Here is a 25261-nt window from a genome sequence, read left to right on the forward strand (position 1 = left end):
GGTGCTCTAGGCACCCTCACGCGGCACGACGTCACGTCTGCGCCGCCTCGTTTGGAGGCGGCGCATTTGTGACGTCGTAATGGCAGCCCCCGTGTGGAATGGGTGCTGCCATTTTGTACGGACTGGGTCCGTACTAGGGTTAGGGGCATCAGGAAGTGACGCCCCTTTCTAACCGTAGTACGCCCCCAGGACGTACTTTTATGCCCGTTTGTAACAGGCCAATGGTAACTTTATCACTTCAAAGTAAAAAGGTAGAGGGGCTCGTGGTGGAGATTTTTCCATACAACTCATTATTCTGATTTGTTCTCTAAACACCTATCATTCCCTGGAGGTCTTTAAACAGAGGCTTGATGCCCATCTGTCAGGGATGCTTTGATTGAGATTTCCTGCATGGCAGGGGGTTGGACTGGATGGCCCTTGCGGTCTCTTTCAACTCTACGATTCTATATAGAAAGAGAGGGAACATACCTAGTTTAATCTGAGTTCATCTTTAGATGGCTCACCCGTTTTCTCTAGCCAGTTTTCAACATAGAAACCAGCTGGCAATGAGCCCACAGGAGAAGAGTTTAAGGGTCATGTAACCAGCCCCTGAGACAAAACAGCTGGCATTTTGCCAGTATAAAGGGGAGTTATACTATTTTTTTCTATTATGCATGGTGATGGGTTGTTGTTGTTTTTACAACAATGCTGACTACTACTAATTTTGAGAATTAACAGTAATTCATCAGTCAACCCAACTTATCATTTCTCTCCATTAAGAAACTGACGACTGGAAACAAAAGGAGAATTTTCTTGCAAAATAAAAGACGAAACGACTGAAAGGGGATACCAATGAATAATGAAATTCACATTCTTATCCCTTAATAGCTATGCAGCATTTTGCATTCTTCTAATGAGTAACCAAGGACCATGTACAAAGCAATTTGACCAAAAGGATTGAAGCTTTTTTGAAAGCTACGCTAAAACAAGCCAGCCATTATGTTTCTTCACACACCCTCCCTCCAACATATCCACCTTTTTTAAAAAAAAACATCAGAAAGAAAACCTGGAAATCTGTTCTTTTTGTGCTTCAGACTGGATTGTGGCTGTAATCCAACACTGAATTAAGCATGATTAAGTCCAGTAAATTCACTTAATTCTCTATAGCTCTGTTTCAATTAATTTATCACTTGTCTTACAGCCTCCTCTGCCACAGATGGCCATTCATTCTTGCCTACTGATAGTGGGCACGTATTCTCTATACTTTTTCAATATTAAATAATAAGTAAAAATAAAGCAAACTTCTCACATAGTTTCAAAGAAAGGTCTGGGCATATTCATAGGAATGTGTTTGTCTGTGGTATACTTGCCTGCCCTTGTCTCAGTCTTTACATTTGTGTGTATACAGTCTACAAGTATACATAACCAGAACAATTTACAAACCAAAATAATATTCTCTTATGTCCTTAAGAACCCAATTAAGGAAGGGGGAAAAGAATCACTGGTGTGTACTTCTTTAAATTCTGTGGGAAAGCATCTTTAATTTTGAATGTGTTTGGGACATATGTTTTGCAAATAACATGCATTTCCTTCTTCACCCCATTCTACCTAAATGTGGCTAAAGAAGAACTATGTTGGCAGCTACCACTTCATAGGCTTACACCTCTGTAGTTCTTCTGTCTTTACATAATTATCATACAGTTCTTTAAGATGCAACAAAAATTCCTCCAAATTTTCTCCTGTCAGAGCAGACAACGGAATGACTCTCTGTTCTACTTGCTCCTTAATGAGAGGTAAATTGCTCTTTGACTGTGGAAGATCAAACTTATTTCCAATGATGGCATGAGGTCTCTTTGACAAGCCTTCTTCATACTGTTCCAGTTCATATTTTAAGTCTTGCAGCTGAGTCCATGGCTCAGACACAGAGAGATCCAACACATATAGAAGAAACCGGCAACGTTCTATATGTCTTAGAAAGGCTAAGCCAAGCCCCCTGTTTTGATGAGCTCCTTTTATTATTCCAGGAACATCCGCAACTGCAAAAAGAAGGCAAAAACACAACACAATCAATAGTGTTCTGGTTGGTTGAGTAGTGTCAGAAAAAAGTGTCTGCTTGGTAAGAGCCAACATCTCCCTGAAGGCAGCATGCATTGAACAGACAAACAGTTTCATCACCAAGTTGTTCAAGGGCAGGAACAGCCAGTAGGCAGAAAAGGGAAGGGATGATACCTATTTTGTTCCTAAATATCATACCAGAGGCACACACAACCTTGGCTTGTAGTCAGATCTTATTTGTGTTAGTACCAAACTCTACTTAAACCTTTCCTCATGTCCTTTAGTATGTGCATAAGGTTTTGGGGATATTGCTCCTGTTGGGATACACCAAAGATAGAATACAACCCATTTCATAGAATCATAGAATTGGAAGAGACCAAAAGGGCCATCCAGTCCAACACTCTGCCATGCAGGAATATACAATCAAAGCACTCCTGACAGATAGGCCATACTGCCTCTGTTTAAAAACTTCTGAAGAAGGAATCTCCACTTCACCCTATGGAAGCATGTTCCACTGCAGAATAGCTTTTCCTGTCAGGAAATTCTTCCTAACATTTAGGTGGAACTTCTTTTCCTGTAGTTTGAAACTATTGCTCTGGAGCAGCAGAAAACAAGCTGGCTCCATCCTCAATGTGACACCCCTTCAAATATTTAAACATGGCTCTCATGTCACTCCTTAACCATCTCTTCTCCAGGCAAATCATATCCAGCTCCCTAAGCCGCTCCTCAAGGACATAATATGATATGTTATGATATAACAATAATCTACAAGCTCTCCTGACTGTTTCTTGCTCTTTTCAAACTATTTTACAAGTGCCAGAACACTGTGTCCATCCCAAGTTCTCTGGCAAATACAAAGGGCTTGATGAAGAAGCATTGTTTTCTTTGCCAAGAAGTTTGGGTAAGAAAAAATGTTGGTACTTCCATTTCCAACCTGCAGCACAAGGTAAAGCCTGTTGGAGGCTGCCAGGAGGACTTCTTGCCATGGAGTCAGGGCAAATGTTAAGGTTTAAAACATTCATTTTATCTGCAATACCATTCACTAGTTTCTATGGAAATCAAATATCCTAATTATAGCTGTTGTATCTCACGGCCTTTAATGTAAATGGATGTCACTGGATGTAGAAAACATTCTTTTCCTTGATTAGCCATATTTTTATACAGTTTGGTTGAATGGTAATTATGTTGTGCTTCCAGAATTTTATTATGTTTAATTGTGATGCTTTATTATGGGATGTTAATTGTTTTAAATTTAATAATTTACATGCCACCTTACACAGTACTGTGAGGCAAAAAGGAGACCTAAAGGTTTGTAGGAATCATAGAGTTGGAAGAGACCGCACGGGCCATCCAGTCCAAATGGAGTAATGCAATACTTATCCAATGAATTTAATTTGCATTTATTAAATATGTCACATCATTGATGCTCTAAGAATTATACAGTGGCTTAAAACACAAGAACATTGTCGCAAAACATTGAAATGTAGTACAGATTAGGGCCTAAACATGCTAATGTCACCAAATCATGTCTGACATAGTAAGCTAAGCAAGGTCAGTCCTGGTTTGTACTTGGATGGGAGACTGCCAACAAATACCAGGTGCCATAGGGTAAATATCAGAGGAAGGAACTAACAAAACCACATTTGAGTATTCCTTACCTAAGTCCCTATGAAATTCTGGTGGTCACCATATGTCAACAGGCAATTTGAAGGCACGCATGCACACAAAAATAAAAACAAAACACATACCAGTACCACAGAATAAAATAAACTACAAAGTATAGAAGCTAAAATAAGCCAACAAGAACTGAAACCTCTTCAGTAGGGTTCAAGTAACTGATCTTAAGAGATTTAAAATGTCCATGGGAATGTAGAAGTTGTTGTGGGAGAGAAAAAAACCACTGGACTTTCTCCTTCCCTCAATCATCTATTAATCAGCTGCCCTATGGAAGGGACTCTTCCATTTCTAGGATCATCTATCCTCAACTGTCCCGTGGGAAGCATTCCATAATAGAGGGAAGCTGTTGAAGATACTGCTAGGCATCTGCTCCTGTTCCAGAAGGGCTCTCTCCTCCCTTCTCTTGGTCATCTACCACAAGTGGGGGAAAAATCCTAATGACTTTTTAAAGGTTAATATTTTTCACTGTGATTTTATTAACATGTATTGATGTTACTTTTAGTTGCTCTAGAAGAATCTGTTTCCTGAAAAGCAATAAATAATTGTAATAAACACTGATAAAGCAGTAAGTGCATGGAGAGAGAAGGGCTTTGTCGTCCATCAGGAAGATGGAATCTGACAAGGTCTGAACTGCATCTTTCCAACCTGAAAGACAAGTAAAAAGGAAACAATGGTAGGGGATCTATTTTTTTTTTTTTAGGAGACAGGGACCAGAACAGTTTCTCTTCTAGCAAGAGTCACATCCCATTTCTGAACATAGCTGTCCACAGTAATTTTTAGGAGATCTGAGAGCAGCTGGATACCCTCACATTACACAATGATCAGCAAGAGCCTGTCCAAATGCCAATCCCCATGACAGCTAGGATGGGCAGCAGCTGACATGAAAATTGCTTCCCTCTCCTACCACCTTTGGTGGATAGGGTTAATACCAGGATCAGAGTTTGGAAAAGATATCTTCTGACTTCCAAGAATGCACAAGCCAATATGGATAGGCAAGAAAAGTAACTTTTCTAAACTCTGTCCAGAACAAGATGTTCCTGGTTTGTTTACAGCTAACACACATCAAAGTATTCCAAAAATGATTTATTCTATTTCTAAGCAACAGTATACTATTTTGTTATCTTTACCTTTGGTCCTGTTTATTCTAAGAATACCCAGCTATTACGGATGACAGAAGAGACTAAACACAACATTCATGATCTCTAAAAAGAGTATTCAGGCATTTTATTTTTGCTCTTTAAATATGAAATACTGTGAGGCTCAACAAAGTTTATTAAGCAGCACAAATGAAGTCTTATAAAACCTTACCTGCAACTTGCTCGTAGCCTTCATAGAAGACAATACCTACATGTGGATTTAAGGTTGTGAAGGGGTAAGGAGCCACCGCTGGTTTTGCATTGGAGATAGCTCGCAACAGTGAAGACTTCCCAGCATTAGGAAAACCCACCTGAAATGAGCAGTCCAAAATGGATTATGTAAAAAGGTAGCCATCTCTGGTAATACTGCTCAGCAGCCCCTACTAAGTCAGAATATGGGATTTAAAGAGCTAACTATGCAAGGTTTCATTCATATACAGTCAGCACTGCACATTTGCAGGAGTTGGGACGCAGAACCCTATGAAAGTAGAAAAACATAAATATCCATGGCACTCTCATTCCTAGGTGGGCAGGGAGGAAAGAAAACAGGGGCAGGTGGATAGGAAAAGAGAAGGGAATGGGAATGGGAAGGCAGCCAGGGGAAGAGACAAGGGTGCTTACACAGGCAGGTGGATGAGAAAAGAGACAGGGTTGGGTAGGCAAATGAACAGGCAGGGAAAGAGATGGGAGCGAGCTGATGGGCAGGCAGGGAAAGAGACAGGGACAAGCAGATGGTCAGGCAGGTAGAGAGAGATGGGGACAAGTGAATGGGAAGGTAGGCAGGGAGAGAGATGGGGATAAACAAGTGGGCGCATAGCGACAGGGATGGACAAGCGGACAGGTGAAGGGAAGAAACCCTCTTTCTCTCTTGTTCACTTTTGTCCTTTCTTCATCCCCCCCCCCCCCGACAAACTCACGAATAATCGAATCTGTGGATGTTAAACCTGTAATTGTGCAGAGCTGACTGCATTTAATTCTGTGTGGCAAGATGAAAGCAATATTTAGCAGATCTGTTTATTCTGCCAGTGTGATACACAGAATTAGAAAAATTATACAGCATAACACCCTGCCAATGCAAGAATCCAAGAAACTCATGCTGGAAAAAATAACCCAATCTTTCAGGCTCTTTGTATCTCATGATCATAAGTCTGCAGACTAGTCAGTTCAAGTAAGAATTACAAAACAAAGTAGAAATAAAATAATAAAGAATACAAAACTATTTAGCACAAATTATTTCATGTAAATATCATCTCTCTTCTCTCCATTTCCCAGACCCAAAATTATTGTGATTCTCCTGATATTGTTTCTCCTAAATTATCTGCTGAAAAAGTACATACCATCCCTGCATGGGCCATCGTCTTGAGCTCTAAACTGAGAACTCTTTCTTGTCCTGGTTCTCCCTGAGTAGCAGTTATTGGTGCTCGATTATCATTGGCCAGAAAGAAACGATTGCCTTTCCCACCAGCTCCACCATAGACTGCAACATATTCCTCACCATGCTGGTTGAGATCAGCCACAACTTCACTATCTTCCTTAACCATAGTACCAATGGGAACCTTAAAAACAAAGACAAATTGTAACCAAAGTAAGATCAATGTTTTGCAACATGTTCACACCTGGAAGCAAAGCAAGTTTCACTTTCTGGATGCAAACAGAGGTTTAGCAATAGTTTTTTGTGGGTTTTTCAGGCTATGTGGCCATGTTCTAGAAGAGTTTCAGCAGTTTAGCAAGTTCAACAATAGACAGGTAATTCGTACATGGAAGCATTTAAAGAGCTGAATATTAAAACAACTTAAGAACAAATGTTAGTTGCCTACCTTAATGTAAATACATTTGCCAGCAGCGCCATAGCAGTTTTTATTCCCTCCATTTTCTCCATTGAAACCTTTATACAATGGTAGAAGAGAAGCCAAGGATTTGACCTGCTGATCCACTGTAAAACATTCAATTAATATTGTTGTTGTTAATGTCATCATCATAATCACTATCATCACTGTAAACACAAAATAAATTACTCCTGGATGAGGACAGACCACAAATGTCAGAACCTGTTTTATCTATAGGTGACTGATGCTGGGACTAAGGTACCTAATGTTCCTACTTGTCTAAACAATACTGAGTTTTAAGCAGCATATTACATATAAGAAAACATACTTTAACACAATGCTCTTGAAAATTAATTTTTTGCATAATCTGAGGAATGGAAATGCAAAAATTACATTACTTTTTAAGGGAGACTTCCATCAAAGAGAGTGAATTTTATATTATCTACCCTATATACTCCTGTTTACAGTAGTTAAAGCACTATCAAAATTCATTTTAAAAAATTCCAAATACTTTGCTTTCTTCTTTTAACTGGTTTGAATCAGTATAGCTTTTTAGTGAATCTCCTGATTCCCACTTTAAGCATTCCTTTATGATCTTGTATTCTACCTGTTCTTGCTTTCTCAGCATGCAAACATAACCACATTTTCCCTTTTCCCCCTTCCAGATTACTGCATAGCAGTAATTCCTAGGATCTCACAGTAACGGAGGAAGAGCATTTATACCAGCTTTATATTTGTGTCCAGCCTGCCCCCCCAACTCTTCACATTGTCCAAATCCCTGATCAGCCATGAAAACCCATGAAGTGACCTTGGAAAAGTCAAACTCTCTCAGGCTTAGAGGAAGACAATGGCAAACCTCCTCTGATTAAATTTTGCCATGAAAAACCTATGATAGAGTTGTCATAATACATCTAGACAGAGTGAGAGCCAACTTGAAGGCACATAATAACTATACAATTACAGCCAAAAATGTTCCATGCTTAGTAAGAGCTTTAAATCCAAAACTGTATATTATTTACTTTTATAAGCAGGCTTCTCTGATTTATATAATAAAAAAGAAGTAGATCTTTGTGCTCAGTTAGTTTTCTCTTGCTTCTTAAGCCTCATGCTTCCCTGCCTGGTTTCCATCTTTGTGCTTTCCCCCCTATTATTGCTTCTTTCTGTGGGTTTCATTGCCAGCTGACAATTGGGAGATTCTGCTTGTTTTTTGAATAATTCTCAAGATTCATCCAATTCAGCTGGTTTATGACTAGTTGTTACAGCTATAATTTATAGACATTGCCCTTTTCTTCGTCCAACTGTAATTCTTCTTTACTATCTAAGATTGCATGCCCATTTGGGCAAGACCTGCTTTTCCATATATTCCACCCAGTACCTTACTTTTTTGATGCTCAAATTATTGTAATTAGCACCACTAAACTCCTTGAGACATCCTTTCACAACAAAATGTAATTGTGATTACTATGCATGAAAGAGAATAAGGAGCTCAAGAAAGTATTTTCAAACCAAATTAACATGTAACTATGATAAAAACTGCTACAGAATAACCACTAAACATTTTACAGCTTCTAATGCATTTTGAGAGAGGTCCAATCATCTGCTTTTGATGACTTCATATGCAGAAAGCAGTATTTCTCTCAGAATATTTTGTTTTCAATTGGTGTTAGAATTGTCATTTCAAAGCTGCAATTTCAGCACATTCACTAAGCAGAAAATATATAGGTGCAAATCCAACAGTGCCAGCATGTCACAACTGCTTCCCTGCTCAGCTTCAGAGGTTCCTAAAAGAGTTTCTCAAAAGTTTTTACCCTCTAGAAGTGCACAGGGTGTGTGGGGGTGTGAGGATTGCAGTGGGAAAAGACTGCCCCCACCTTTTTGATTCCATTGTTGTGTAGGTGGATGTCCAGCAATGGATGCTATCCATAAGCATTTTTGAGGTTGTTATACAGTTATTTTCTAACAATGTTACAAGAAAACTAGAAGGTGAGTTTATCAAATGGGCAGACCATTGTGCCAATGCAGGCATAGTTTGTTTAATTTCAGTATGTTGTAGGCATAAAAGGTTCACAATTCAGCAACAAGTATAGAGAAGCAATCTTATACACATTTTTGTGGAAACCTAGTATACTTAAACCTACTCCAAGTTCAGAAACTGATTGCAAATCACCTCATCAGGCCTTGCGCATGAGCAGAACTTTAAGGATGCCTTAAGTGTGCAGTATCTGTCTAATCCAGTGAAAATTTGGTGTGGTAAGGCACTTACCACTCAAATCAGTGGAATCTAAATACAGTCTGCCCTCCTTATCGGCGGACTTGCCATCCATGGATTTAACCATCCACAGATGGTAAGCCCCAGCTTTGCTTAATGGCAGCACGTGCACGTGACCATGCCAGTATGCACATGTGCACCATGCCACTATTAGCTTTAATGAGGCTTGAGGATACATGGATTTTGGTATCTGTGGGGGAGGGGGGTCCAGAACAGATCCCCTACGAATATGGAGATCCGACTGTAAATACACTCAAGATTCCAAAGCAGTTGGATCCATTACACAATTTGACTTCTTTAAACAGAATGCACTTTGAAGTAGCAAATGGGTAATTATCAAAAGACACTTCCAATAACACAACCTACAAATAAAGAAATGTGCAAACTGTGCCTTGGATTATATTCAGTGTCTAATTTGCTGTTTCTGTGACTACCAAGTATGATAAGAGCTTCCTTTTCTTTCCCAGAATTCCTTCCTCAGATACTGAAACATTATGCACTTTTTATTAAAAAGTAACTTCAGTACCGAATACCAAGAGGTACATTCTATTCTGCTCAGGGTCTTATGACACTCTCTTCAGCTAAATAATGAAGTGCATTCTGCAAGTGTAATGTAAATCGTGATAATGCTCACCTTTGCCTTCAGGAGGGAACATGTTATCCACCTCCATATATAAAAGCAAGGTCAGAGAAATGATGAGATCCTGCATTCATCATCTAGTATCTATATGCCCATAGCAAAGGCAAACAATGCAAATCAAATTGACTCAAAATGTCATTTAGGTGAATTTTTCTTCTCTACTGTGATGCTTCATAAATAAACTGCTCATACTTGCTGTTTATCTCTGAATTGGAACAGAAACAGAGTTGCTCAGAGATAAGCAGAGTTTACCAAAACATTGTTACTCACTTCCATGAATTTCACAGATGACTATATACTTCTATATACTTCTTTTCTAAATCATGTTCTCCCCCATCATTAATATTTGACTCTTAAGAAATGCTTTGCTTAGCAAATAAGTCACTGTAGGAAAACACACACAGCATAAATCATATTTCTCTGGAGGATGTAGAGAGGCAGAACATGTCTGAAAATACTTTAGCTGTAGGGAAGGATGTAGGGAAAATGTACTTTCAAGAGTCCCTTGGGCACATACATATTTAACAGTTCTGTTTCCAAAACCAGTTTGCTTTGGGAGTTTAAGAAATAATAGAGACAATTTTACTCAAACAAACAAACAAACAAAAAAACTTTTTAAAACTGCTGAAATTTGCACAAGAGATATCACCCTTTTACCTTTCAGTATAATATGTCCTCCATCTCCTCCATCTCCACCATCAGGGCCTCCATATATTTTTCTAGGCTCACTGTGAAAACAGCTAATACCATCACCTCCTTTCCCCGCTATCACACGCACCTTTCGATGATCTACAAAGTAGTGAGTCTAAAAGGGGGACAAACACTATTCAGAACACTTCCAAGAAGCAAATTGTTTTAGAAATGTTAAATTATGAACATACTATTAATCAAATCTCCATGTAAAAGACAGGCATGTTTCATGCATGGGTCTTTCTAGATATATTTTTTCTACCAGTCAAAAACACAGTCAGAGAGCGAAACAAAGGTGCACTATGGTGGTATGATCCATCCAGGGATATTTGGGGCACTTCCTTGAAATCAAGACTTCCAAAACTTTTGAAGCTATACAAAAAGCAATTTTTCCTGCCTTTTGCAGGTGGTGATGGTGGTGTTTAGGAAAATGGAGAGATATGCACTACTTTCACATCAAACTTATTTTACTGCTTTTGTAACATAAAATGCTTCATTCATAATTTAGTTTATAAAATTGTACTATTTGATACATAAATATAAAAGCAAAAATGAATACAGCTTATATCAAAGAGAGAGCTGGAAACTGCTACATTCTGTGCTGCATAAGCACACATACCTTAGTTTCTATGGTGAAATAGTGGGAAAATGAAAACTGGAACTACAAATTTTGTAGAAAACAAAATAAAATTTATTACAAATAGTCATAACCTTATGGACTGATTTGTCAATAGTTTATTATCAAAAGCAATGAAGGCTCCCACTGCAAGCTCATACAAACCTCATGCTATGTAGGTTCTGGCTGCTTAAGTAGAGATGTAAGGGCCTAGAAAAAAAACACTAGAAAAATGTTGTGGGAATTACCCTTCAAAAATTTCATTTCCGGTGAAACAATGAAAAAATTGTGAAGATCATTAAACTCCTGGTCTCTGTCTCCTTCTTTCAATATTTTTAATGGAAATTAATATGTTATTGTCCAAAACACAGTCTAGGCAACCTATCAAAGGGCTATGCAGATGATAGCAGATACCTGCAGCTAATGAGCAAACAAAGTAACCAAGCAGCTTACAGGTCAGCACTTACTTTACTTAGTAAACAAAAGCCTTAAGCCCTAAACAGAGTTCATTCACAAGCTTCAGGTCCAGCAAGAGAGTTCAGCAGTATCCAAGTCAGGTAAACAGTAACCAGATAGTCAACACAGTCCAGGCCAAACACAGAGTTCAGGAACACAACAGGGAGCCAGGCAGGTCAGATAACCTCTGACAACTCCTGATGGGTAGGGCTGGGAATTTATAGATCAGCAGCTCAAACCAGTTGCTACAGTGGGCCCTTCTTATCCGCAGGGGCTCTGTTCCGGATCCCCCTGCAGATGGCAAAAACCATGGGCCCTTAGGTCCCACAGTATTTAATGGCGGTGTGTGAGCAGCTGCTCTCTTGGGGCCGTGTGCACATGCAGTCATTGAAATCAAAGGCTTGCCTTCCGCAGATGCTCAAATCCACGGATGGCAAGCTCACGGTTGGGGACGGCACTCTGTACTTAATTAATTGCTGCTTCCTATAAATCCTCTGAGAACTCATCAAGCTCTCCCTTTGTTGTCTCCGCTCAGCGAAGGTAGGTAGGGGAAAGGGGTCTTCTATATCTGAATGGGCAGGACTCTCTACTAGAGCTGGTACTGCACTCTGGTCTGTATCTGTGGCTCTGGAACCTCCTCCTGCTCTGATTCATCAGCAGGTCCCACTAGGTTCACTACTTCAGTCTCTGAATCCATGTTCTGGAAGCTGGGCATAACAGTTATGCCTATTTGACACTAGTGAGAACTAGCAGAAACAAGAATTTACTCTGTTTATTAATGCTGATTATTGTTTTGTTTTCACAAGGGGGGGCTCTCTGCTACACCAGCTGACAAAATCAAAGAGGTTCTTTAAGAATCTTGTAGCACCATCTGTAACAATTTTTTTAAAAGTTCAGTTTATAATTATCCTCTAAATAACCTGTACATTTAATATACCAAACAGGCTAATTTTATGCCAAACTATGTTCCTAAAGTAACAAAGTGATTTTCAGTCTGTAAAGAGTGCTAATACAGTCCGGCCTCCCCATATGCGGGGATCAGTTCCGGACCTCCCCTGCATATGGGGAAAAGAGCGTATGCTCAAGCCCCACAGAAAATAATGGTGCGCGGCGCACGGGACACACAGCCCGAGGATGCATCCCATTATTTCTGCTGGGGCTTGCCTTCTGCGTAAGCTCAAAGCTGTGGAAGGCAAGCCTGCCTATAAGGAGGGCCGACTGTACCGCATTTTTCAATTTCTTTCTGAAAATTTCCATTTCCCCATCCCCACCTGAGGAAATATATATATATATATATATATATATATATATATATGGTTTCTTTCTATGATTTCAAAATTTCTGAAAATTTTACATCTCTAATCTTGAGTAAAACCTTATCATAAAAAGCACTTCACTAATCACACCAAATGAAATAGTTCATCATTCTGACTTCCACAAGGTTTCCCATTTTTTCCACTAGAAAAATTGAAAAGTTGTCCAGTGGAAAATGTATCCCCACTTCACATCTCTACTCTGTAACTTTAAAAAATTAAATGAGTAATCAACCCTTAAAGAAAAATATATATTTAATATTCTGTCTATCATTCATGAAAAGACCAACCCTACTAGCAATCTCACCAGCCAGCAATTACAAAGAAAGTTTATATTTAGTTTTTGATTTCACTTTCAGCCTTTCTGCCTGCTTTCATATAACTAAATAAATGTTATGTTCTCTAAATTTTTTAAAGATCAGCATCTTGAAATCAATAGAAAATACTGTGTAGAACTCCAGAATGTTTTTAAAGCTCAAGTAACTGGATAGGTTTGTCTGATAAGCTGATCTCTTAAGACAAACACTGCTGAGAAAGGTCCATGTTTTGGACACTGAAAGTTACAGACTTAGTACATGAACAAAATGCAAATGGCCAGCTGTGTGCTCAACTGTGACACTGTTTAATAAATGTTTTTCAAAAATTTACACAGCAGCACCAAGTGGTTAAATCTGCAAACTGCTGCTCTAAATTACTTTTAAAAGAACTCAGAGGCCTGTTACAGACTGCCAAAATAAAGCTGCTTCGGGTCTCTTTGGAGGTATGCTGTTTAAATGATGCATGCATCTGAAGAATCCAGAAGCTGCACCAAAGCTGCACTCCAGTGTTTAGGAATGGAGTGTGGCTTTGGCGCGACCTCTGGACTCTTAGGACCCATGCATCATTTAAATAGCATACCTCCAAAGAGACCCGAAGCAGCTTTATTTTGGCAGTCTGTAACAGGCCATAAATTGCTTGCCTTTCTTGAATTGTGAATTCTTGCCAAAATGTTTTATAAAGCCATCAACTAGAACTCTTTGGAACATAGCCAAATCAGTTCAATAAAAGATGCCTTTTTCTGCCACAGACGAGACGAACATATCTTCCACTATCAGGTGACTTCACTTCACAGCAAGTATCAACATGTGGTCTGCTGTTCTAAATCAATGAGCACTTTTCAGGATGTAAGCCAATCATTACTAGAAAGCTACAGCTCTGAGGCTTGGCTGAATCAAATTGTAGCCAGGGTTTCAGACTTATTCACTATCATACAACTTAAAAAGTATCCTAGAATGCCTGGACTTTCAACACAATCAGGCACTGAAAACCTACATTATTATTTTTGCCATATGATGCAGAAGCACACACTAAAACAAGGTTGGACAGAATGAGTCCCATGGGCCCAAAACAGACAGGCAAAAAGCAGTGGCTTTAGGCTGCATTGTGGGCATGGCGTTTATACAGCACACACTCCAACTGTGGCTGGAAGCTGCATGGAGAGCATGCCAACCCAGAAGAGCTGGCACAAAAAGGAGTGGCAAAAAGCCACTCCTGTTGGGTTCAAGACTGCGGTGGTGGCCCACTTCGGAAGCAGGCCTGAGTGGTTGCCACAGTCTCAGCATGATTGGGGTGAGAGCAGCCTCTGGCTGCTCCTTTTGCCCCATCTGCATAACCCCATAGAGACCATTAGGCCCCTGCACCTCACTTTTGTGGGTCCTGAAGTAACATCACTTCCAGTCACGATTTTGAGAAAGACTAGAATGAAAACAGAGAAATTTGGGAGCACTATTGGAAGGATGCAGCCTACAGGGAGAGCTGGAGGCTGGGCAACCAGTGAAGTGGCCCACCCTCCACTAAAGCTTACTACATAATATTGTTTAATTTATGGACTCACAGTACAGAACGAACAGAAGAAATGTAAAACTTCAAGTCATTTCTGACTTATGGAAACCCTAAGGCAAATCTGTCATAGGGTTTTCTTGCCAAAAGTTGTTCAGAGGAGGTCTGCATTTGTCTTCATCTGAGTCTGTGAGAGTGTGACATGACCAAGGTGGCTAAGCAGGGATTCAGACCCTGGTCTCCAGAGTCACAGTCCAACACTCAAACCACAACACCATGCTAGCTCTCATAAAACACTGCAATTAGCTATAGATCTGTGGTCTACCATATTCACTAATATTTATCTAACTGCAAAAAACAGTGCAGTTAGGTAAATATTAGTGAATATGAACACAGCACAAAATTGGGGGCTTCAACCAAGAGATTCAAATTCCTGCTCAGCCATTAGCCAATTCATCATATCTAGGCCAGCTATTATCTCCCAGCCTAAACTCTTTATTAGATAATTGTAGGGGTGAAAATTTGGGGTGGAGGAAAACTGTATACTACTCTTAGTTCTTAAGAGGGAATGTGAGATATATATTCAGTATATCAATAAAGATAATGTACATCTCAATCGAAACATGTTTAAGAGAAGTCCCACTGAAATTCAGTGTGTTTCACCAAGTCTGCTAGAATTCTTCCTAGTATGTGTTTTGTTCTATAAGATTTTATTTTGATACTTCTGCTATGTGCAGGTTATTAGTTTGAACAGGCCTGCAGCTTTGGTCAATTTGTGTACAAAATTGGTTACACAGCCATATAACCAGGAAATCTGCATGTCTCAGCCAAGGATTTTCTCTGCCCTGTCCCGGATTCATCCCTTTTCACTTGCTGCCCCTCACTCCTGGAACCTCCTTCCCCCAAGAACACAGGCCATCACTTCTTTAACTAGTTTCAAAACTGAGTTGAAGACCATCCTGTTCAGAAAAGCGTTCCCAGGCACTGCGTGACTATTATTTGCTATGACGTTTTTAATTTGTTGCATGTTTTATTGAACTCTTTCCTGTATTGTTATATATTATTTATATGTATTATGCTACTATTTCTTAGATTGTATGCCATGGGCAGGTTTACTTGTATCTATTTTATTGTTTGTATATTCAGCGCTGTGCAAATCTACAGCACTATATAAATAAAGCATAATAATAACCTGCACATAGCAGAAGTATCAAAATAAAATCTTACAGAACAAAACACACACTAGGAAGAATTCACTTAGTCAGTATTTATGCCTTGGATGCCTGCAAGCATCACATCAACAGGTAAAGGGGAAAAATGACAGATGCATTACCTAATTCTTAATCATAAATTTTAATTCATTATTTTGGTGTTACAGGAAAATGAAAGCAGGGGAGTTCTAGAGGTATTTGGGGAAGGAGAAAAGGGTTCTTTCAGCAGCGCACGCTTCACATAATATTTGCAATATTAATCTGATCATTTGTTTAGACTTTACCAGTTTCTTTTCTGAAATGTTTCTTTTATGTCCCAGTCTCCGAGACTTCGAACATTTTGAGCAGGTTGTGCTAAGATTCCTGTGCCAGCTTTTAACCTGCTGTGAAAATAGGGAACATTGTATATGTGAATTTGCCAAAATCCACTGGCTTTCCAACCAAGCTCTGACAGTTATTTGCAGCATCTCTGCCTGGAAAAGGAAGAAAAAAGTAATGAAGAAAGTAAGGTAACGAAGACATATCAAAGAGATGTGCTGTTAAGAACATGAAAAATAAGGTTATAATAAAATTGAACACAGATTCCTTTGTGAAAAGACCAATCATGCACAGCTGCTTCCATTTCTGATTTGCAGTGGTTGCAAAAGGACTAGAAAATCAAGTACACTTAACTTTGATGAATTGCTGCCCTCATGAGATCATTCTCACAAATGCTTTTGTTATTCCAGAACACTCCAAATCAGGCCTGCTATTCTATGCACACAATAAAGATATGTCTCCCATCCAAATGTTAATAATCCTTGTCATCCCACACAGAAAACATGTGCAGGATCAAATTGTCATGTTGAGAATGTCAGTTTAGCACAGTTAGACTTCAGTAAGTTGCAAAACAACTGCTTAGTTGCTTCATCTTCTGTAATATATATCATCTCTAGAATATATATCTCTAGAATACACACTCCCTCGGAGGGAGGTGGAGTCTCCTTCCTTGGAGGTCTTCAAACAGAGGCTGGAAGGTCATCTGTCGGGTGTGCTTTGATTGAAATTTCCTGCATGGCAGGGGGATGGACTGGATGACCCTTGAGGTCTCTTCCAACTCTATGATTCTACGAGACAGACTAGCAACATTCTGTACCTTCCAACAGGACCAAGAAACCACTATGGGGTGATCATGAAGGATCAAACCCAATTCATAATTTTGCAGACTTGGAGGGAAAGGCAAGTTTATCTACCTGTTAACTGACAGGGGCTGAGTGTACGCCTCCATGCTCTTCCATGCATGTGAATAAATTCTCCATGGACCAAACCACTGCATTCAGAGGCACTGTTATGGTGAGGGCAAAACAAGTTATCTAACACTCTCAGGGGCAAGACTAGGATGCTAGCCTGGGACACTGTGTTACAATGTCCAGAGTGCATAAAAGACCATAATGGCTTTCCTTCAAATTGAGATTTCAAGCAGAAACATAGTTCACAGACCACTTTTCTACACACTTCATACCATTCCATTCCAGATCTTATCTAGCTCACCATTCACTTTGCATGTGATGTAAAATTAACATTTAGAAGTACTATAAATCATAGAATCATAGAGTTGGAAGAGACCAGAAGGGCCATCCAGTCCAACCCCCTGCCATGCAGGAAATCCAAATCAAAGCATCCCCGACAGATGGCCATCCAGCCTCCGTTTGAAGACCTCCAAGGAGGGAGACTCCACTACACTCCGAGGAAGTGTGTTCCACTGTCGAACAGCCCTTACTGTCAGGAAGTTCTTCCTAATGTTGAGCTGGAATCTCTTTTCCTGCAGCTTGCATCCATTGCTCCAGGTCCTAGTCTCTGGAATAGTAGAAAACAAGCTTGCTCCCTCCTCAAAATGGCATCCCTTCAAATATTTAAACAGAGCTGTCATATCACCTCTTAACCTTCCTTTCTCCAGGCTAAACATCCCCAGCTCCCTCAGTCGTTCCTCATAGGGCAAGGTTTCCAGACCCTTCACCATTTTAGTCACCTTCCTTTGGACACGCTCCAGTTTCTCAATGTCCTTTTTGAATTGTGGCGCCCAGAACTGGACACAATATTCCAGGGGCCTGACCAGAGCAGAATATAGTGGCACTATGACTTCCCTTGATCTAGACACTATACTTCTGTTGACTCATGTTCAACTTGTGGTCTACTTGGACTCCTAGATCCCTTTCACATGTTGTCTCCTTAAGCCAGGTGTTCCCCATCCTATATCTGTGCATTTCATTTTTTCGCCCTAAGTGCAATACCTTACATTTCTCCCTGTTGAAGTTCATTTTGTTAGCTGTGGCCCAGCTTTCTAGTCTATTCAGGTCATTTTGAATTTTGATCCTGTCCTCTGGAGTATTAGCTATTCCTCCTAATTTGGTGTCATCTGCAAATTTGATAAGTATTCCCCCATTTTTTCCCTCCAGTCATTGATAAAGATGTTGAATAGTACTGGGCCCAGGACAGAGCCCTGTGGGACCCCACTGGTCACTTCTCTCCAGGATGAAAAGGTGCCATTGTTGAGCACCCTTTGGGTTTGGCCGGTCAACCAGTTACAAATCCACGTAACAGTTGCCTTGTCTAGCCCACATTTTACAAGTTTGTTTGCAAGAATGTCATGTGGAACCCTTTCAAAGGCCTTACTGAAATCAAGATATATTATATCCACAGCATTCCCTTCATCTACCAAGCTAGTAATTTTATCAAAGAAAGAGATCAGATTAGCAGATATTAATTCATCAGATAGCAGACTTGGCAAAATCTAAACTAATAATAAATCTAGCTATGTGAATTGTTTTAACACATCTCTCATCAACAAATGATCCTATCCATCCTGCTTGTTCCAACTGTACATCCTATGCAAAAGCCATTTCCACACGTTAATCTGTTTTGATACGTGATCAATTTCTTCCTGGACTCCAGAATAAAAGCTTTCTATTTCTTCTTCTGCCTCTGTAGTTGAAGGAAAAACTTGGATTATGGTTGTTTTGATGGGTATCCTCTGAAGTCTTATTGAAATTATTCAGTCAGACTTTGCATTATATCATATGACTGCTTTTGCTACATCTTTTTTCATTATTTACCCCACCGCATTTCTTATCATATTTTTACTTCCTATGCAATTGGGTACACTTAACATGTCCCTCAAAATGGAATGTTTGAAATAAGTTCTATTAAGTGTTTATTGAGTACTAGACTGAACTGAATATGTACATGATAAAAATATGTACATGATAGAAAGGGCTTCCTCTTTTTCACCTCCGTCCTTTAATCTCTGTCCAGCATTCAGCTGTTCGCATTATCACATCCGCCCACTGCTCTGACCATATCTCTCCTGTGTTGGCATCCCTTCACTGGCTCCCCCTCCCTTTCCGTATTCAGTACAAGCTCCTGCTGTCGACGTTTAAAGCCCTCCATGGGCTGGCCCCTCCTTACTTATCAGACCTTCTTTCTCCTCACCTTCCCACCAGGGCCCTCCGTTCTGGTAGTCAAGGTCTGCTGTCCCAGCCCAGGATTTCCTCTGCCCCATCTCGAATTCGCTCCTTTTCACTTGCTGCGCCTCACTCCTGGAACCTTCTTCCCCCACAAGCAAGAGCCATCACTTCTTTAACCAGCTTCAAAACGGAGTTGGAAACCATCCTGTTCAGAGAAGCCTTCCCAGGCATTGCATAATTGTCGCTTACTATTTGATGTTCTTTTGGTGCCTGTTTATCGAACCATTTCCTGTATTGCTATGTACTGTATAGGCATTATCCTACTTGAGAGTATGTATTTTCCCTGGAAAATGATTAACCATCCATTATGAAGCCAAGCCCTCCCTCCAGTCCATCTGCCTTGGTCCAGGCCTCGGAGGTAGACAGGAACTGCTGGACCTCTTACCCTTGCCCTCCACCACTCCCTTCTCCTTCTGTGTCATGTCTTTTTAGATTGTAAGCCCGAGGGCAGGGAACCGTCTAATTAAAAAGATTGTTTGTACAGCGCTGTGTAAATCTACAGCGCTTCATAAATAAAGGTTAATAATAATAATAATGATGATAAAAGATCTATGATATAAGATTTATACAGTGTACATTCCCAATGATTTTAAAGTTTTTCTCTCTCACATAATATTCCTACCTTTTTCGCAAACCCATTTTAGGGGATATATAAAATTGTGTAAGTGTACCCAAGTGTGTAAGTGTACTCCAAAACACAGGAAATGAAAATCTATTAAGAAATGGGTTGGGGTAAATACTGAGGAGAGATATCGTAAAAGCAGTCAAATGATATAATGCAGAGTCTGACTGAATAACATCAATATTTGTATTTGTAATTTATTTATTTGTATCTCACCTTTATCTGTAAGGGACTCAAAGCAGTTTACAATATAAATTAAAACATTATTATTATTATTATTAGTTTCCTACTTTTTCTCCAAAATTGGGACTCAAAGACCCTTACAATTTAAAAGCACAGTACAGTTAAAAACTTACAAAAGTGACAATTAAAAATAGACTATTTAATCTAATATCATTAAAACAACACATAACCATACAGCCAGACTGTATACTGCAGCAAAAGCACCTTTCTCTCTGCTTTGTTATTTTGTCCATTCATCTCAGGGATCAGTTCCTCCATGGACCTTAGGGCTGCCTAGCTTGTACCTCAAAGGGTCTCCCATCCAGGCAATGACCAAATGCCACAGAGCAAGGCTGCTGCCACCCTACAGAATTAATGCAGTTTGACACCACTTTAACTGCCATGGCTCCATCCTATGGAGTCCTGGGATTTGTAATTTATTTATTTGTTTCATTTTTATGCTGACTTTCTCCCAAAAAGAGACCCAAGGTGGCTCACAAGATAAAACACCAGAGGTTTCTCTGTTGGGAATGATTGAGAAAGAAACAGGAAAGAGGCGCAGTAAATTGTGTTTTTTTTTATATGCTAACTTGTGCAAGGATAATATACACACAGAAGTGGAAGAGAAAGGAAACACCAACAATAGCACAATGGTTGATTAAATTATATGAAATGGCAGAGCTAGACAAAATGACATGTAGGATGAAAGGCAAAACAGGAATATGTACAAAAGGTATGGCAAGTGTTCTATAACTATTTGGAAAAAATGCTGGAAAGATACTATTATACTATTTATACTAAAGATACTATTAAGAATACTGTATTTTCTGGCATATAAGACTACTTTTTAACTCAGGAAAATCTTCTCAAAAGTCGGGGGTCATCTTATACGCCGGGTGTCATATTATAGGGCAGATGCTGAAATTTCCGAGCTGGACTGGAGAATCTGCGGTCACCGCATATGGTGGGGGGAGCTCAAAAACGGCCGCGGCCGCACCCCCACCGTATGCGAGGATCTTATGAAAGCAGCTACCGCTTTGATAGTCTTGGAGACAGGGAGCACTGGGCAGGCAGGGAGAGCTGACTAATCCAAGCAGGCTTTGTATACAACAAGGTTTCCTGCTAAGTGCATGTCATAAGCATTTGAATTTAAATTACCATATTGAAATCAAATCTGATGGGTTTTTTAACATTTTTATTTAATGTGCGTTGGAAGAGGGGTAGTCTTATATGGTGAGTATATCCCAAACTCTATATTTTAACTGGAAAAGTTGGGGTTCGTCTTATACGCCCAGTAGTCTTATACGCCAAAAAATACGGTACACTCAAGAAATAAGTTTATTTCCATATCAGACTTGGAAAAATTATTTACATTAAATTATACTGTAAATTCATTAAGGAAAATAAGATACTCAGGGGCTGTACAGACCGGCCATTAAGGCACGCCCTGACTCCATCCCCAGGTTGGCATGACACACAGCGGGCAGTGTCATGGCGGGCAGCGTCACAGTGCTCCTCTGGCACTGCATCTAGATGACGTAGCACCAAAGGAGTGCCAAAAAGCCCCGGCACTGGTGGCTATGGTGCCCTTTCTGTGGCGCAGAATGGAGCTGCTTTTTGTGGCTCCTTTTTATGCCATGGAAAGGCAAGATCAGGGCTGCACCATGTAGTTGCCGCGGCCCCAATCTGGCATGAAAAGGGGTGGCTGGAGGCCGCCCCTTAGTGGTGGTTTGTACAGCTCCTACGTTTACTTAACAAAAGATACATAGGATGTATAGCATATAAAGTTTATTGGAAATCTGTATATCAAAAATACAGTTTGGGTAGAGTTATACAATTCTATTAAATATAAGATAGAACATTGATCTTAGTTACCGAAAGACTTGGGTGGAGGGAAGTAAATGTTTGTGTGATACAGTGTGCCCTTGGCTAATGCGGGGGATACGTTCCGCCCCCCCCCCCCCCCCGTGTAAGCCAAATATTGTATATGCTCGAGCCTCATTCAAGTGAATGGGGCGCCTGCATGCGGCAGCGCAGCAGCGTACACGCACCATGGCCGTGTGTTCCATTCATTCGAATGGGACGCACCGCCCCTTCTGCCCTGCGCGGCTCTATGCAGCTTTGTGCGTAAGCTCAAAGCTGCGTATAACACGGGCGAACTGTATATGTACACTCATCCCTCCATTTTTGTGGCTCTGATATTTGAGGATTTAATTATTGACAGATTTGATTAATGTGTTCTCTTTAGGAATATCTAGGTCCTACAGTGCAACTCTGTGGTCAACCTTAACCAAGAGCCCAAACTGACAGGCCAAATAAAGCTGCTTCGGGTCACTTTGGAGGTATGTTCTTTAAATGACACACATATCTGAAGAGGCCAGAAGCTATGCCAAAGCTATGCTCCAGTGGTTAGGACTGGAGCGTGGCTTTGGCGTGGCTTCCAGCCTCTTAGGATGTATGCAGCATTTAAACAGCATACCTCCAAAGTGACCTGAAGCAGCTTTATTTTGGCCTGTGTGTTTGGGCCCTAAAAGGACCTAGAGATTCCTAGAGAGGTGTCCTCTCAGGTAAAAATGTGGTGTTTTTATTATTTGTGGTTTTTCCATGTTCACGGGGGTCTTGTGCCCCTAACCCTAAGGAATATGGAGGAACAAGTGTATTTTATAACATATAGGATGAATGAGATGTCAGCTTTTGTATTTTTGTATTTCAGTTAATACATGTTTGTTTGTTTGCTTTTCTGATTGGATGATGAGACTGATAAAAATGTATGTGAAATACAAGATAAAACACCTTAGAAACCCATTCAAAATAACACAGTTAAAACAGTATAAAACTAAGATTAAAAACTTACAAAGGTTAAATCACCCACTCTTATACGGCTGCCCCATATAAAAGCCAACCTGCCACAGTTTTAAAAAGCCTGCCAAACAGTTCGCCGCACGACAAATCTCAGGTTTCCACAGAGAATGGAGCCATTTCCCATAGAAACAGAGCCCTGCCCTAAATTCCCTCTCTTCAAATTGCCTTTTTAAAAACTATTTTAAATTTTTATTAGATAACTATTTTTCCTTTGATAGGAGGGAGGGGGGATTATTATTATTTAATTATTTGGGGGGTAGATTTGCCTTTACTATGTATTTAATTGTATTATTTGTCTTCCTGTAACCTGCCTCAATCCATAGGAAATGGTGAGATATAATTTATTATTATTTATTAATATTACTTACTTATTATTAATTAATACTAATATTTGTTTATTTATTAATAATATTTCCCGCCACCATTCCCTTCTCCTTTTGTGTCGTGTCTTTTTAGATTGTAATCCTGAGGGCAGGGAACCGTCTAATTAATAATAACAATAACAACAATAATAATTGTAAGCCGCTCTGAGAGCCTTTAGGGCTGAAGGGCGGGGTATAAATACCGTAAATAAAATAAATTAATAAATTATTATTATGTCAGTTTGAGCGATGTCAAAGTGCATGAACTCTGCAATGCAGATGCAACCATAATATGGTTAATAGCTGGCCCCTTCCTCGCTTTCTGTACCAAACTTAGACCCCCCTTTTCTTCCACTTTGCCCTCAGTTCATCCCTTCTCCTCTCTTCTATTATCTCTTTAATTCGTCCTCCGATTAAAGCCTGTTATAATATGTTATATTTTTAATGGTAAACCATTATTATTATTATTATTATTATTAGGGAGCCAGCCTGGCTTAGAGCCTTGAGCGTTGGACCAGGGGCTCTGGAGACCTGGGTTCGAGTCATGGCTCATCCATGAAAACCCACTGGGTGACCTTGGGAGAGTCACACTCTCTCAGCCTCAGGGGAAGGCAATGGTAAACAAAAAAGACCAACCACCCTCTGAACAAACCTTGTCAAGGAAACCTCATTATAAGCCCACCTTAGAGTCGGAAATGACTTGAAGGGACACAATAACAAGGACAAGAAACCCGAAGATCTTCTTAAAGCGGCGCATGAAACGTGGAATCGAAAGAAATCTCACCCATCCCGCCTTTCATCCCACGGCGGCCATTTTGTGACAGACCGTTGCCCGTTCGAGGGCTGCGGCTTCAGCCGCGCTGACGTCACAGCCGCGCGACTCAGGAGAGGGGAGGGGGGAAAAGAGCGGCGAAAGGCGCAGGTAGAAAGGGCCGCCTGACGTCACTGCATCCCATGTCCCCGCCTCGCGCTGAGCTTCAGTGCGCAGGCGCAGCTCAGAAAATCCGTTAACAGATAGAACAGCTGGTGCCGAATGGCTGCGGTTGGATGCGGCTGTCCAGTCGCGCATGCGCACTATTGGTTTCATGGCATTGGAAAGGGACACAGCAGCTGAGGGGACGTACTGTATCTACACTAGAAATAATGCAGTTTGACACCACTTTTTGATTGCTGTAGCTCCACTCTGTGGAGCCCTAGGCTTCTCCCAGGATTCTCTAGGATGCTGCCATGGCAGTTAAAGTGGTGTCAAACTGGATTATTTCTACAGTGTAGATGCACCTTTAATGGGAGAAGCAGGGCTTTTGGGGGGGATTGTTTGCACACATGTATTAATAAATAAATTTCGAGCTTGACAGAGATACTAAAACTCACAATTCGGTGTCATTTCGAGCAATAAACATTTCTCTATGCCTGGATTCCTTATTGTCTTGATACTGTTTTGGAACGCCAATAAGAAAGAGAAAGTCACTGTTGGCAGGGCCTGCTATTCTGAAGGGCATCAAATGGCTGGATAATAAAGCTACACCAATCAGAAATTCATCAGGATCTGCAAAAAGAAATTAGCCAGCAGGCAAATAATTTGTCTGAAGCAACACCATTGTAATGGTGAGCTGACAGAAAGTACAATAAAGCAGATCTATCAGCAGGAAACAAGGAGGAGGCTATAAGCATTAGATCTACCTTTTTATTACTACGTTTATTATTATGTTTGGAGAGAAAACAACAATCCAAAACAGAAACAAAAGCCTGCCTATGGCGCGCAATCTAAAACCACAAACAAGATTATAAAATTAATAAAATAATTAAATAATAATAATTTTTAATTAAAAATTAATTCCAGTGATCTGTATCAAATGCCCCTGAAAAAGACCTTTTCTTGTACAGGTTAAAACACGTCGGGCTTTTTAAAGAGCTCCCATAAAAGAGCTGAAAACCCGTATTACCTCACAGAGCTCTTGCAATACAGTATTTTGTGTTATTTAGAGCTGAGAAACCACCTCACGC

The 25261-nt window shown here is 40.1% G+C and overlaps 1 protein-coding gene across 3 annotated transcripts; it reads right to left on the bottom strand.

Moving 5' to 3' along the window:
- Window positions 1–878: 878 nt before the first annotated feature.
- On the bottom strand, window positions 879–24105 carry MTG2 (mitochondrial ribosome associated GTPase 2). 3 transcript variants are annotated; one of them, XM_089513667.1, is made up of 7 exons: window positions 24042–24105; window positions 15971–16159; window positions 10240–10387; window positions 6665–6780; window positions 6185–6403; window positions 5020–5158; window positions 879–2015 (listed from the first exon to the last, which is right to left on the bottom strand). In XM_089513667.1, exons 2-7 carry the CDS (start codon window positions 16151–16153, stop codon window positions 1621–1623), a joined length of 1200 nt encoding a protein of 399 aa, XP_089369793.1. In that variant the 5' UTR covers window positions 16154–16159; window positions 24042–24105; the 3' UTR covers window positions 879–1620. The 3 variants fall into 3 exon arrangements, with proteins under 3 accessions (XP_089369793.1, XP_089369792.1, XP_089369794.1); XM_089513666.1 differs by having other exon boundaries at window positions 23940–24093; XM_089513668.1 differs by lacking the exon at window positions 24042–24105 and adding an exon at window positions 23910–23930.
- Between the last annotated feature and the right edge of the window lie 1156 nt (window positions 24106–25261).

Source organism: Sceloporus occidentalis, unplaced genomic scaffold (assembly GCF_023333645.1).
Source record: "Sceloporus occidentalis isolate IW3139 unplaced genomic scaffold, rSceOcc1.0.p SCAF_3, whole genome shotgun sequence".
Lineage (NCBI taxonomy): Eukaryota > Metazoa > Chordata > Lepidosauria > Squamata > Phrynosomatidae > Sceloporus > Sceloporus occidentalis.